This window comes from Falco biarmicus, chromosome 11 (assembly GCF_023638135.1).
Source record: "Falco biarmicus isolate bFalBia1 chromosome 11, bFalBia1.pri, whole genome shotgun sequence".
Classification (NCBI taxonomy): domain Eukaryota; kingdom Metazoa; phylum Chordata; class Aves; order Falconiformes; family Falconidae; genus Falco; species Falco biarmicus.
In genome coordinates this window covers 19,186,290-19,201,755 of record NC_079298.1, presented here as the reverse complement: position 1 = coordinate 19,201,755, position 15,466 = coordinate 19,186,290, and the positions used below count along the sequence as shown (strand labels likewise).

The 15,466-nt window shown below is 39.0% G+C and overlaps 1 protein-coding gene across 2 annotated transcripts in view; it reads left to right on the top strand.

Moving 5' to 3' along the window:
* The window catches only part of COL24A1 (collagen type XXIV alpha 1 chain), a 147,549-nt gene that overhangs the window by 109,655 nt on the left and 22,428 nt on the right, over positions 1–15,466 (top strand). Inside the window, exons 34-47 of one of the 2 annotated variants that reach the window (XM_056356292.1) lie at positions 302–355; positions 579–632; positions 1,938–1,991; positions 2,577–2,684; positions 5,686–5,739; positions 6,210–6,317; positions 7,392–7,445; positions 8,227–8,280; positions 9,261–9,317; positions 11,056–11,109; positions 12,163–12,216; positions 12,323–12,376; positions 13,814–13,831; positions 14,420–14,473. In XM_056356292.1, the coding sequence (XP_056212267.1) occupies positions 302–355; positions 579–632; positions 1,938–1,991; positions 2,577–2,684; positions 5,686–5,739; positions 6,210–6,317; positions 7,392–7,445; positions 8,227–8,280; positions 9,261–9,317; positions 11,056–11,109; positions 12,163–12,216; positions 12,323–12,376; positions 13,814–13,831; positions 14,420–14,473 (831 nt within the window). The remainder of the gene's footprint in view (positions 1–301; positions 356–578; positions 633–1,937; positions 1,992–2,576; positions 2,685–5,685; positions 5,740–6,209; positions 6,318–7,391; positions 7,446–8,226; positions 8,281–9,260; positions 9,318–11,055; positions 11,110–12,162; positions 12,217–12,322; positions 12,377–13,813; positions 13,832–14,419; positions 14,474–15,466) is intronic. The other variant, XM_056356293.1, reaches the window with a different exon arrangement.

The window sequence follows — 15,466 nt, the reverse complement described above, 5'->3', positions numbered from 1 at the left end:
TGCTCAGCCTGCTAGTAATTTATGATGAAAGGTACAGGCTTAGTGGTACTGCTGAGTCTTCAATACATTCCTGACCCACAGTGCAATTTCTGAACTTCTCCTGTACCCTCCTTTCTTTTCTTCTGTTGGGCTCTAGTAAGAACAAAGAACTGTGTTGTATTAATTTGATTTTTCAGACGTGTGTCTTTCCCTGTGTCTCATGCCGGTTTTCTGCATCATTTTTTTTTTGATGCTGTATTATTTGGTGGTTGTAAAATTATTACTGGTGACTGTGTCTAACAGTAGGTCTTGTACCGTGCAGGGACCTCCTGGCCCTGAAGGAGAACCTGGTCTGCAGGGAGAGCCAGGCACAAAGGTAAATGTTAAAATTATTCTCTCTTGTGCTGTTTAAATTTTCAAATTTCCATAGAGGCAAATCAGAGTGATCTGATTCATTAGTCAAGTAGGTAGTGATACAGGAAATGAGACATTAAGAAATACTGTTATTGTCATGGTGACCACGTTATCTGTAAAGCCCGTCATTGTTAGGAATATTGTCCCTTAAAATCCAGGTATTTCTTTTTCTTGTGATATTCCAGGGAGACATTGGACCTGCTGGGAAGGCTGGAGAACCAGGTGACCAAGGTTTAAGGGTAAGCTATGGATCCAAAACTTCTTCCAAAAAGGAAAGTATGTTACAAATGTGTCAGAAATGCAGGCTTAGAAATCGTAATATATCAGAATTCAATAAGAAGCTATTTTCTGATACCTTAAAAAAACAATTTAATATTGTATCAAGTTAAAAAGAGTATTGATTATAACGTTGACATATTTGTAAGCGTCTCATGTGACAGACATGTGAATGAGTGGTTTGACCATGAAGGTAAATCCACAGTGTCCCCCAGCTGTTAAGATGACAGCACACAGTAATGCTGTGTATGGGTACACAGTCCAGGTGAGGTAAGGGGAGCATTATAGGCTCAGCAGAGCATGGTATCTCTCTGTACCACCATCTAAAGCAGCTGATTTGTTTCTGGTGTGGTGGATGGTTCATTTGGGCACTTGATTTTACTAAGTGTTTGTGCCACAGCTTATTCTTCCTGTGCATCTTACTCCCTTCATCTGACCCAAATAATTGCCTGTGTCTGAAAGCTGAAAAAACCTTTTAAAGTGCTAGAAACAGATTTTATCCAGGACACTTTTAAAAGAGCACAAACTATATCCTCTCAGACTTAAGTCTTACCATAGAATTCTCTTGTTCCATTAATTCCTTGCTGTCATCTTTTCCTCCTGCCCAAAATCTCCAGTGAGGTGCATTTCACAATTCTGCCTGTCCTTGAAGAGTAATTCCTGGTACTGGTCCACAGTGGGTGCTCTTGGTTTAACCATAGCACTATATCTGAAATACTGTGTTATTAGTATAGGGCAGCTCATACTTGCTCTTTTACTTTCTTCATGAAAAGTTGCAAGTTGCTGGTGTCTACCTGAGAAAGGCAAAGATTCTAAAATGCCATGGTGCCCCTGCTCTTGGTAAATGATGAGTTTTTTGTGGCCCTAAACTGAGTCACTGAACATAGCAATGTAGTAGTTATCCACATAAACATGGAAATTTCCAGACAGAATAGGTATATTTTTGTGGTTACTGTAATTACATGTTGTATATTCCAAAACCAAACAATCTCAGTGCCACTATCCAAATCTCTAGTGTTATGTGGACATAGCATTGCCTCATTTTTCTAATAATGATCATCTTTTATGTTTTCCTGTGTTTGAGATTCACAGGGCTCTGACCCTGTCACTGTAAATCGGTGAAAATGAAGATAGATAAACTATAACAGCAACATAAATGTTGTCCAAAAGATAAGCGTGTGTAAAACTAGTCTTGAGTTCTTCCAAGGCAATACTTGTATGTCAAGAAGTTTGGGCAATAACTGTTTCCAACTGTTCCTTTCTATAAGGGTGAACCAGGACCTCCAGGAGAAGACGGTGTTCAAGGAAAAGATGGCCCAAAGGTATGTTCAGGTTTTGTAGCAGATGTATAGCAGTCATATTAGCTTAAGGCCCCAAATCTCTTTTTCTTCTGTTTCACCAGGTCAAAAGAACCCAGTTGAGTGCACTTAATTTTAACACAGGAGACCATGTATGCTATAGTTTCCCTGTGCCTTTTAGGAACATATCTAGCCTGCAAGGTATGAATGGCTTGACAGAGAAATGCAAGCTGGAGAACTAAGTACAGCTTATTTCCATGGTGACATGCTGGAGAGAGTGAGCCCAAGGCTGCTCCACTCCCTGCATTGGGATTAACACTTGCCAGGGACTGCAGCAGGTGCCAGGACAAGGGCTATCACAGAGAACATCTTCAGGTAGCTGGTGATGAATGAGGCAAAATCTGTCCATAGGAGTGTATGGATGAGATAGAAGGGGCTTTACCCTACTTGGAGCCTGATCTGAATTAGACCGGTAAGATTCCCATCAGGTTTAGTCTACTTTTTGTCAAGCTTGAAGATTCAGAATTTACTTTTCTCAGGAATAATTAATTCTGCAGCAGCAGCTTGACTAAGCTTTTTGGGTTTCCCCCCCCCCCCACTTTATTTTAGGGAGACCCTGGAGACCAGGGACTTCTTGGAGAAGGTGGTGAAAAAGGAGAGATAGGGTTACCGGGAATTTCTGGACCCCCTGGTGAACCTGGCATAATGGGCATTCCTGTAAGTGTTTTTAGGTTTAAGTGGACCTTTTGTTCATTTGTTTTTTGTAATAAATCTTCTTTTATTTTGCTTGCTTCTTTATATTTTTTATTTTTTGATTTTCTATTGCAATTAGAGATGACCATCTTTAAATTAGCTTGCCTCCCTTTTCTATGTGGTTCAGCTTTTAGGGGTTGGTAGAGAGAGGAGACAAATGGTTTTCCTATCGTAAATCTGGAACCTCTTAGCAGATAGTAATTCCTCACCACGTGTCATCTAGACACTTACACCACACAACTTGGAGCCTCTCAGTTCAGATCTGTCTTCTCCAGACAACCTTCTGTCATTAGTCTCTATCCTTACCTTCATTTGGAGACTATGAGTAATCTCAAGGTATTAGATCATTCTTCAGATTTTAAAAACATCTAAAGAAATTGGCAAGATGCATATACTACCATAAATTGTGCTGTAAGATCTTCATTGTTTGGTATCACTTTCCCTACTCATGGCTTTGTTTACTGTCCCAGGGCTATCTAGTTTTTACTTTAAATGAAGAGTTCCTTGGGGCAAAAAAATGCCATTTTGAGCAGCTTGTAAATGATGAAGCATTAAACCTTAGAGCACACAAGATTTGGCTCCAGTTTAAGCTTTTATGCTAATGTTCTTACCACATATATGCTTAGTTGTCATTCCTTTTAATAAACCTTAACAACAAAAGGAAGGTCAAAAAATAACATTTCTAGAAAAAGTGATATCCTGAACATAGAAGTTTCTTTAGTTAAAAAATTATTGCAGCACAGATGTCAACAGCACAGGATTTCTTGAAGTGTGGGTGCGGATTATAGTGCCTTCTCTGGTGAGGAATACAAGGCAGGTCAAAAGCGACTTGAAACTACTATCACATGGTAGATATCAGACAATCCAGGTTATTCCTGCTGTTGATTCCTGATCAGTTGCATGGCCTGCCTTTCCTAACAGTGGTCTTTCTACACTGCTGTCAAGGTGTTGTAAAGACAATGTTATGGATGCTGTCCATGCCGTGCTGGAACTGATTCCAGAAATGAATCTACCATGCCGGGCAGCACTACTTTGGATGATAATTCTGTGCTGTGGTGTGATGTCTTGTCTTTTGGTGGGCCTTCCTGTTGTTACCCTGTCAATCACCCTATAATGAGACATATACTATAAAAAGTAAGGAGAGAGAAGAAAGAACAAACTTAATTATTCCATTTTGCTCTTAAAAGATATTTATTCTTTAACTAACATTTTGGTACCTCTACAAATGGGAGCAGCATTTGCCATAGGTAACTGAAACAAAAATTGCAGATGGAGAGAAATGGCATCAAGCATACACAGGTCAAATAGTGAACAAGCATTGGGATCCATAGTCAACATTGTTAGATCAATTCACGTATTTGTTCTGTCATCACTCCTAGCAGCTAAAATCCAGCTATAAAATCTGTTTTGCTGAAGTTTTATGTGCAACTTCTTAATGCGAGCAAAAGTTCAAGAGCACAGTTTCCAAAGCAAGTATGTAGCCTCAAGTCAGACATCAGATTCCCTTACCAAAAATCATCATTTTCTCATTTCAAAGTCCTCTGGTTGCCTTGTCTGTAGCTCTTATGTGATGAAGGGGTCTGAGTAAACATTAGAGGGCCAGCTGCCAACGGCTGTGAGCACTGTCCCCTCTGTCCTATAAGCATCTGCATTACAATCTGCTGTCTTTAGTCTTAGGTTCTTCACAGTGAACTACTCTCTCAGTAAGGGGAAAAAATGCTCTTTTAATTGTCAGCACACTTAGTGTGCTACAGAACAATTTTTGTTTCTGGTACAGTACCACACTGACTTTTTTTTTTTTTCTGTTTTGGATTGGCAGTTCTGGAGAAGCAGAGAAGTTTCATATATTGAAACTCTCATAAAACAGCTCAGCCCTGACATATCTACATTATATGTAATTATAGTTGTATACAGTAAACAATGTCAGCAGTGCTGCCGTGCCTCAGCGAGACAGGCAGGTCTGGCAATTCAGTGTTTGGGAGGATGTGGTTAGCAGCGAATTTTTTACTTTTCTGTTCCACACATTCCAAAGGCGTCTGCAGAGCTGCCTTCCTCCCCACTCATCCTCCCTGATGTCTGGGAGAGTTCACGTCACGGTTTTGGTTTGACCTTCTTCTAGGGTTGTGGACAGATCATAACATCCTGATCTAAACATGGAAATCAGTTTCTTATAATCAATTGTCTGAGGGTATTATTGGGGGTGAGACTACTGCTACATTTTCCTCAAACAAAACCTTACAAAACAACAAATAAGCTTCACAAATCAGTCTGTATTTACCCTGGCTTATCACAACAATGACTCAAAAAAACCCCAAGTATATTCCCCTGTATCCAAAGCTGAAGCTAAATTACCTCCTCTATCTCACAGAGCTTTTCGGCATATTGAAAATGATGAGCAGTGGACACATCCAGCCCTTTGGGACAGTCAGGTTTTGAAGTGACCTAGAGGGCAGCAGGGCCATAGCTCCATAGCACCCTTCATCTGCAGGCAGCACACCCAATTACACAGTCACCAAGAGGTGGGCAGCGAGAGGCGCCAGCACTTAAGGAATTAGGTCTGTGCTCTACAGCAAGTTGTGTCAGGGCCCCGCTCTTCACACTTGACAGCCCCAAGGTTTTCTTAGGTTTTTTTGTGTATTGTATTTCTTTAAATCCAGTGGTTGTCTTGAAGCAATGTTATTCCTAAAATAATATTTTCTATGTGAACAAGATTTATTGGGGTTTTTTCCTCCTATTTTCAGTACATTTTCACGATTGATAAGTGATCCCTGATGCTTGCTCACTTGTTTCTGCTGTAACTTGAAACAGTCCTACTAACTTGCTCACAGCCGCAGTTAATGAGATTTTTTCCTCCCACCTCTCTGCGTTACAAAAGCCTGCTTAGTTATCCAATTTGGAGCACAGTTTAAACATGTTTCCAAACTTTTCTCAATCATCTCTTTTTCTCTCTCTAACAAATGTACAGGGCCCTGAAGGAACACCAGGAAATCCAGGTCAGAGGGGCCGTTTAGGAAAGAAGGTAGTGTTTTTCACCTTCCCCAAATCCCTTCCTTTTATCTGAAACTTGAATTTACATTACAAAATAATTCCATTGAACCAAGTCTATCCCTTTTTTACGTCATGCTTCAAGCCGTTTTTTTATACTAGCCATAGCAATTAGAATTGTCATCATTCTGCAATCGGTAATATTCAGAACCTTAGAAAATTTAAGTTTGTGTTTAAATTTAAATGTGATTTTGCAACTAAGAACAGTTTCTACTGTTAACAAAAAATGTTAAGCTTTGGTTAAGCCAAAACAAAACAAAATAGAAAGGCTTTAGCAGAGGAGAGTTTTTACTTGAGTTCTAGGTTCAGACATTATAAGAACTACAGTAGTGGCGTATGTAAATGTAATATTATTAAACAATGCTGTTACTTCCATTAAGCATAAACTGCATTATGAAACTTAGTATCAATCTCTTATTATTTTTAATACAATAACACCAACAGGGGGAAAAGGGGCAGCTTGGCCCTCCTGGAGAAATTGGACCTGCTGGTGACTCTGGCCAACCTGGAGAAATTGGTCCCAAAGGTGCAAGAGGAACTCGAGGTCCCTTGGTTCGTACAAAACATGCTTATTATTTAAGGACACATGTATTTCTGGTTTAGCAGAATTCTATCTCTCCATGGGAAGAGGCAAGTTACAGCTATAGCACATATAAATATCTTTTGAGGTAGCTGGAGATGCAGGCAGTGTCCTTCCCAGCCCGTGCATCCCAATGCGTGCCTTGGTCTTTCAGCATCAGGATGAGACCTGTGCACCTGGCACCAGACAGAAACCTGGGCCATGGACCTGGAAGGAGTCATCTCATGCTCTGGTCAGGCTCCTGATTAGACAACCAGAGGAGCAGGATGGCAGGGCATGCCGTGGAATACTCATGCCCCATAGTCCACATATAACCTCACTGCTGTGGCTGTTCCTTAAAGCTTTCCCATTCCAAGAACAGAAATCATGGGGTTTACTGTTACATAAAATAAGCCTTAGCCATTGTTGAAACAAAGCTTTTCAGATGGGGGCTGCTACTCCTACTAGATGGGAACCTGATCCGAAGTTAACTGAATGAAGTGTATAGCCATTAACTTGGAGCTCCTTTCATCATACACTCCCCAGGCTTGCCTCACACTGTGTGACAGATGCACAGGCACACGCAGCCTCCACACTAGTGAGGCAACGTCCCATCTCACTGCTCCAGGGCCCGATCCTGTGGCCACTGAATGTAGCATGTGCTCCTGAACACATGAAGTACAGAAGTAAAGTAGTTACCTAACGGCCGATAATTTCAAGAGAAGGGCTCAACTTCCTAAGGAAGGGATCACCCTCAGCTTTTCTTGGCATACTTGGCATTTATAAACAGAGTTTCTCTGCACCTCTGAAAGCTCAGATCCTTTTGATCTTAATTATGCGCAAGGATTATAAGGTTAGGACTGAAAATGTCAACCATTTTTCCACAGAACAGGGAAAAGCCCAGTATTCTGTACCAAATGAAGTTGGACCTAACAAGGAAGTTGTCTGTGGTGCTCAAATCTCAGTATTTGAATTTTTTTTTCAAATGATAACTTAATAAAGTAGGCATTGTTATAACATTTTAGAAGGGAGATCATTTTTCTATCACTGATTCTTGCATTTGACAGGGACACCTAGGAGGAATGGGACCTGAAGGAGAATCAGGAATTCCAGGTTATGGGGTGAGTTTTTTACTGAATTCATGTACACACACATCCCTAAGTAAGTCTGTGGTACTCTAAATCACTATAAATGTCATGGGGATCTGTATCTAGAATGCACAAATGTTGTTAGGAGTGTCAGATAATCACATATGTTTATATGACACGTAATTGCTTATTCAGAAATGTTAACCTTGAGCAATGATGACTGTTTTTGGTGAGTTCACTAGCAGTCATTTTTTATCACAGGTATAAAAACCTTGTTTGTCCAATGTATCTCACCCCTTGTGAATCAAGTTCCTATAAAACCACTATAGCTATTCATTTTAAAGAGAGTTCAGCAAACATCACCACCTCTGCTTACTGTCTGGCCAGGCAGTTTCCTTTTCAGTAACAGAAACTGATTGAATGAGGTTATTGAATGAAGGACACAAAGATGCTGTGGCTTTCACTGAAAAATAATTAGGATCATCATCACAGATGGATTGAGTCCTGCTCTTAGAGACCAGACTGCTATGTCTTTTTTCTGAACAGAAACTTCCATCAGTGGCCCTAACCCTGAAGCAGGAACCAGCTCGGCTCCCCTCACCTGCATCAAGCCGTGCACAGAGCTTTTCCTGCACACAATACCTTTTCTGCCCAGGCCCATTAATTTTGTGCCACATCACCATTTAGCATTATTAGCAAGCAGCAAAAAAATAAGAGTAATAAGCAGCTAAAAGAAATTTTTGAATTAATTATATCTTTAGTTTATTTCTTTAGTTAGTTTTAGAACTAATTCATGTTTTGTTTGCTTCTTTAGGGTCATCAGGGTCCTCCAGGGCCCCCAGGGCCCCCAGGACCTAAAGGAGAAAAGGTATGAAGATGGATTTTGTACTGTCTTACAGTCTGAGTAATTATAAAAGAAGGAAATGTTACTATGCCCACTGTTTTCCACAGCATGCAGCAAAAGCCACACAATATCTATTAGTATTTTGAAAGCATATGAGAAGAAATGCAAAACTGGGGAAATGGGTCATTCAGAGGCAGAGTTCCAAATTACACAGTTGAAATGTTTCAGGTTTTAAAACACAAACTACTCATTGTAAGAAACACATTCTACTGTATCAGGTAGCCACTGTCCTTAGTGAGCACCACTGACAGAAATAATCAGTGTGGAACCACCTAAGTATTTACTTCGCTTTAGGCCTGTGAGTACACCCACAGATTTTGCTCAAAGTGCAACTAAGGTGGACAAAAGTCTGTGCTTAATATAAAATATTAGGGGCAGGATGTTGCCTTAGTGCTGCTCTTTTAGTGTCAAATTCACTGTTGTTCTTTCAAGCCTCAAATCCTGCAGATTTGTATGCTGACTGAAGTCTGCATGGCCCCAAGGGTTCCCTTCATGAAGATTAGTTTGGAGTTGCACCTGACAGAGAAAAACATTCTTATATTAGGGCCAGTTTTGCAATGAATACTAATAGAATAGGCAATTAGTGGTTGTTATAAATAGGTTCTGATATAATTTTCAGAAACAGTAACTGAAAACTAAATTGTTGGGAGCTAGGTGTCTAGCTTGCTTGGTCACTTCTGAAAAGCACTTTGATGCATTTTAGAGACACTTATTCGTATTTAAAATGTGAGCTTCTGTGCATTAAATATTGGTAAATATCATCTGGAATAGATAACTTCTTGTCTATTAGTTTGGATGGCAGTTGTTTCACATGTAAAATGGAGTAGCATATCATATTCACTTTTAGCTTCTCTCTGGGGGTTTATCATCATTTGAACATGTGTGCATTGTAGATGAGGTTGAATTTCCAAGTTAGTATTTTTTAATATTTGTCTTTGGTTTAGGGTTACCCAGGCGAAGACAACACAATCCTTGGACCACCTGGGCCCATAGGTGAACCAGTAGGTCTTTCTTTCTCAAAAAAATTATATTATTAGTGCCTCTCAAGACAAGAGGCAATGCAGGTTCTTTCTGAAACTTTATATCACTGTCTCAGGAGTTGGTACTCCCTTGTACAAAAATGTAGAATGATGGTCCTTTAATTGGTAATCCCTCTCTGAAAAATGCAGTCATGTGCTCTTTCCTGCTTAAGCATATGTGCCCTGTGTTTAACTACACTAATGCCATTAGTTTAGACCAGCACATTTTGTAACAGAATTTTATGGTTTCTGTTTATCCTGAATTATACCTAATTGCTTTACTAACCAGAAATATGTTTTGACTTATTTCATTATCACTGCAAAGCTAATTTAACTGATTTAGAGAGTGCTGTATTTTGTAACCATTCTTTTACTGAATTCATATGTGGGGTCTCTCTCTGCAGCAATTATGAACATGTCAAAAAAACCCCAACCAACCAACCCATCCCAAAATCTTATTAAAAGCATTTGATTGTGCCGGAAGTAATACTTGTACATCCTACTTCTCTTCAGATTAACCTTAATATTTATACCTCACCTCCTCAAAAAGCAGGACTATAAGACCCAGATGTAACTGAAGACAGAGTCTGGAATAGGTTCTTAACTTAATTATGGTAATGCATGAGAGAAGAGACTCCAGCCAATTTTGTTGTAGCTAAACTGACTCTGTAATGCTGACTGCTCAAACATTGCGAGCAGGGCCTTTCTACCTTGTGAACTGCCTCTAGGAAACGTGCCATGAGGCTGCTGAAACCTTGAAGAGTATACAAGCAGTTGCATAGTAGTATCTGTGGGTGGCTAACTTATTCACTTGTGAACTGTAAAGATACACTGCAGTGAGTGGTGCCTGGCCAATTTTTCATTATGTGCCTTTACTTTAGACAGGTGGGAAAAAGACAGTCCCTTGTTATTTCATCTAATGGTCAGATGGATGTCTTTTAGAAAGTCTTGGCCATTCTTATTTCAATGGGCATGTTTCCCTATCCCATCACTTTGACTGAGATTTGGTCCATTTGCTACAATGAGAGTTAAAATTCTGGGGAAAAATCTCATTTCTTGTGGGACTGCAGTAAGGGTCTTTCCCTAAAGTAGAGCTAGTGAGGTATCTGAATGCATCAGAAAGAACCACATGACTCAGAAAAATTACGCTATTCCCTCTGCTCCTGTGCAGTTCTTATATGTGTGAAGCATGCTGAGGGACTGAAATTGCCTTTTTATTAGGACAACTTCAAAATGAGAGCAGATTCTAAATACAGCTAGTTGTTTCAGAAAAGAACTCAATTTTCATGAATTGTCTTAGAGAAACCATAAGAGGGTTTTCTTGAATGTCTTGAAAACAAGTCTCTTCATTTATTCGTGGAGATTTTTAATCAAATATCATATATATATATATATATATGGGTATAAACCTGGAGAAGTTCTACTGAGGTCACTACTTCTGTTTCATTTATGCCCATATAAGGTCTATCTTTAAGCTTCTAGTATTCAGTTACAAAATACAAAATATTTTAGACAGCAGCTACTGTCTGAGTGCAATGCATTTTGCTTAGAAAAACAATTTTTTTTATTCCTTTAGACAAGCTAACTTTAATAATTGTAATCCTCAGTTCCACCTCATTGGTTAATCTGTTTTGAGAGAAATCCCAGCTTTCTTTTTGTACTTCACTGCAGTATTATTTCAGATCAACTATTTTATTTTGTTCTTTGGTTTTCTTTCTAGGGTCCTAGTGGTGAACGTGGAGATAGAGGAGAACCTGGTGATGAGGGCTACAAGGTAATACCTCTTGCTTTTTAGTCTTTTTATTTGAACATGACATGCTATGCATATGTGTAGAGTAATGTAGCAGAAATATCTTCTCCCACGAGTGTGCAGAGATGCATTGGCTGGTGTCTCACTGCACTGATGAACTCTTAGAACACATTGGAGGACCTTTCATATTAGGAGTTGAGGGAGCTGGGACTCAGCTGGAGAAAAGGCTTCGGAGATCTTGATGTGTATAAGTACCTAATGGGAGGGAACGAAGATGAAGGAGCTAAACTCATCTCAGTAGTGTCCAGTGACAGGACAAGAGGCAAAGGGCACAAAATGAAACACATTAAATTCCTTTTGAACAGAAGAAAATGCTTTTTTACTGTGAGGATGACTGAGCATCAGAACAAGCTGCCCAGAGAGGCTAGGGAGTCTCCATCCTCAGAAATACTCAAAACCTGGCTGGACATGGTCCAGGACAACCTTTTCTACCTGGAACTGCTTGAGAAGGGGAGGCTGCACTTGGTGATCCCAAGAGGTCCTTTCAACCTCAACAATTCTGTGATTGTGTAATGCTGAATTACTTAACATTTTTCTCTGAAATTTAAGCATGAGTGTTTTTGTAAATCTGATCCTAATAATTATTCATTAATTGTATTCAGTCTTTCAGCTGTAAGCAATGTACAAATTGGCTGGAAACTCATTCTTATCAGTGATGCAGTTTGTTTACTGAAATACAAAAGAGACGGTCCTTGACACGGAATATCCTGTTTAAGTTACACAGATAATACAAATAGACATAGTAATAAATCAGTGAACTGAATATGACCTATGCTTACAGTAGTGCAAAAATGTTTAAATATATAATTCCCACTTGCAGTTTTGAGAGAGAATTTAAAGAAAAGCTCCCTAATGTCTGATCTCAGGAGAGCTGAGTATACTTTATCTAGGTCACGTCAGTGAAGCTGGGGCCACCCAGCACCTCCCAAGATGGGCTTTACAAGGAAATGTGTATCTCACGGAGTGTAAGATCCTGAAATACTTGTCTTGTGATACGCTGTATTTTCTGCTTCCCAGGGTCACATAGGTCTTCCAGGGCTTAGAGGACCTGTTGGACAACAGGGGGCTCCAGTAAGTGTTTCAAACAACTGAGATTTCTCTATTGACTGTTGCAAATGTGTTTTCATCTGCATTCAAATGATTCTTTTCATTGATTTAATATATGTTCTTTCCAAAGGGAGAGCCAGGTGAATTGGGAGAGCAAGGACCAAAAGGAGAAAGAGGTTCGGAAGTAAGTAGAAAAAAGTAAAACAAAACTGCACTTAATTGGAATTTGTACTTTTTTTTTTTTTTTTTTTACTGTTCACTGACTATCCTTGGAAAATTGTTATATAAGGCTAAAACACAGTGTCTGGGTTTCCTTTTCATACCTGAAGGGACAATAAAAAGATAAAATGGAAAATTGCATAATGATCTGGGATAGTAAATATGTCTTATTTGATAGGTTTTACTTTGGAGTACTATAAAGCATTATGGGAGGCTTTTTTCGAAACATTTGAGTGATATTCAGTTATACCCTTAAATGGAGTTCTTGTGGCAAACTAGCTCTCGTTGACACCCAGGATTTTACTGCTTTGAATTGTAAATTAAGCCTCCCGGTACTACACTGTACTGAATTTTCGGAGACCTCGAAGTAAGGAATTTGCTACAGAATAGTAGAGGAGTTACAACAGAACAAGTAATGGAAAAGACCAAAGTCTAAATATTTTCCTCTACAAATAATAGCTCATCTTGGTGGTGTGTTGAATATTGCCAAAAGTATTTCGTATTCTCCCATAGAGTGAATTTCATTAACTTCTGAGATTTCAGAAGATGTAGGCTAAAAGATTTCTTACAATACCAACTGCCATTGCAGCTTAAATGAGATACTTTTTCTGAGAAGTTCCATAGCACAACTCTGTTAGAGTTTCAAAATTTTCTAGGTAAATACAAGAATCTGTAATAGATTAGGAAGGGGGAGCAACAGAAAGCAAAGATGATGTGAAGACATTGTCAGCATGTACTTTAGCCATGTGCTTAGATATATTGCCTTTGACAAACTGCTCACAGCACAGGATGAAATCAGTCATTCCTCTGTCTTTCCCTTGGAGAATGTTTTCTTTGTGTTGGAAATACCCCTCAGATTAAAACTGCCGTTTGCAAATATGGAACCAATATCCAGCCTGGAGCAACCCACAAGAGCCTAAAGATTTACACAAAAATGTTAATAGTGAAAACATTCATATAGTTTAACTCCAGTGGCATGACTGGTGATGCTATAGCAAGCCTTACAAAGCCAATCCCATAAACAGCAACGCTGAATTGTCTGGGTTTACTTTATATGCATTCAGAAATGTTAATGAAAACAATATAAAGTTCTTTGAATATACACATTCCAGTTCTGATTAGTGGACTTTTTTTATGCCTTTCTTAACAAAAAGGCATTAAATTAAGGAATAGAACCAAAAAATGCTGATTTTATCATATTTACATTAATTATAAAACATTTACACTTACAATGACCTTAGCTTTTTCACTTGATTTCATGTTATGTAATACTGCAGCACAGCAGTTTAGTACTGCTTTTGCTTTGAGAATACTGTTTAAGATAATTAATACAGAAAATCTTGGAAGCCTTTTTCTGCTTGATCTCTGCTAACAAGTGTTATTCCTGTCCCTGCTGCCCAAGTGGTTGTATCTTTTAGAGGTAGGTGCTTGGCCTCCTGTGTCACTAAGCCACTTACAAGAATGTTATCTGCTATTATCTAACTAAATGTCAATCAGTTTTCTAAGATTACAGATTCCTAGGTCAGTCAAGAAAAAAAAAATAGTCTGGTTTTAAGTAAATTTTGTCTTTTGTGTACGTCTTAGATAAAAAGAATGTTCCCATATGTGACACTATTGTTTTCTAATATTCTCTTCCATATACACTCAGTGCATCTATATTGCCTACTTTTCGTGGCTTACTTTCTTAAAAGGTATGGGAAGTGCTGTAAAAGCATGCTTCCTTACAGAGGTGTGGCTGATGGAGGAGAAACTGCCAGATTCGTAGTGAAAAACTTTTTATGCCTGTTGTTGAAAAAGTTCTATACCAATTTGGGAAAAGGAAAAAAAAATACAATTCTACAAAAAATGTATTTACTTTTACTTAAAAAACTTTCTGCTGTCTCCTGAAATAATCTGGTCCAAAGCCTAGGCAATGTGAACGTGCATACTAGAGGGGAACAATTCTCAGCTCTTCTTAGGGGATTGAGTTTAAGACTTTTGACAGTTCACAAGTATTTGTGACTTTTAGGGACCTGCAGGGAAGAAAGGAGCAACGGGTCAGGCAGGCAAACCTGGAATTCCTGTAAGTAACAAAATTCTACAGTCTACCTTCAGGTTATAAAACAAAGGAAATAATAACTAATAAAACCAAAACTGAGTCATGCCAGTGGTACTAGAAAATCTTACGCTCACTCTACAATCCATTCCACTCACTCTGTGCTCACTTCTTATTATCCAGGAAGTGTAAAGGAACCTCTGTGAAAATAAGAGTAATTTTTGAAACTGAAATTATACTGAATTGTACTCAGTCACTCAGCACATGGAGGTGAAATGCAGCTAATATAACAAGGTCCTTCCCGCTTGTAAGGTTACATAGATCATTTTTGCTGGTGGCTTGTAGTCCGTGTGCAAGTTATCTCATTATGTTGCACAGAGCTGTACTACTGTTCACTCCTGGCTCCCATCAGTTCTTTGAACATCTGCAGCCTACAGAAGCCTGGATCCTTATGTCTGTGATGGATATGTCTGGCAGATCCCTTGAGGTTTTCCCCTTTCTCTTGCTTGCCCTGAGCTGAAATTTTTACTGTTCTTTCTTGAGTTACTGTAGAGAAGCTAACTTGCATCCCTTCCTCGGGGATAAGAAAGAGCAGGAAACAGTAGGTGTTCTGTAAACATAACCAAGGACAAAATGCATCAAGGCTATTTTGGTCTCCTAATAAATAGTACCACACAAGCACATATTGTAAATAACTTTTATACTATCCCACATCAAAACATTGTCAGTAACCAGAGAAATGCAGCTGCTTCACAGAGCTTGTACCTGCTGGGCAGAGTGTGAGGACAGCCTTTTAAAGGCAAGGACCTGTGTGTCTTTTGTAAATACTCAGCTCTTTCCTTTGGAGGACTGCAGAGAGTCTATCATTCAGCAGACAAAGGAAAAGAGGGAAAGGCAAGACATACAGAGAAGTGAGGAGAAGACAATAAAACTAAAACTTGAGGAAGTTTCAAAGCATATCCCAAGTGCAAGATACTTCAGCAACCAAAAGTTAGAAATAAGATTAAAATGGCATGCTGC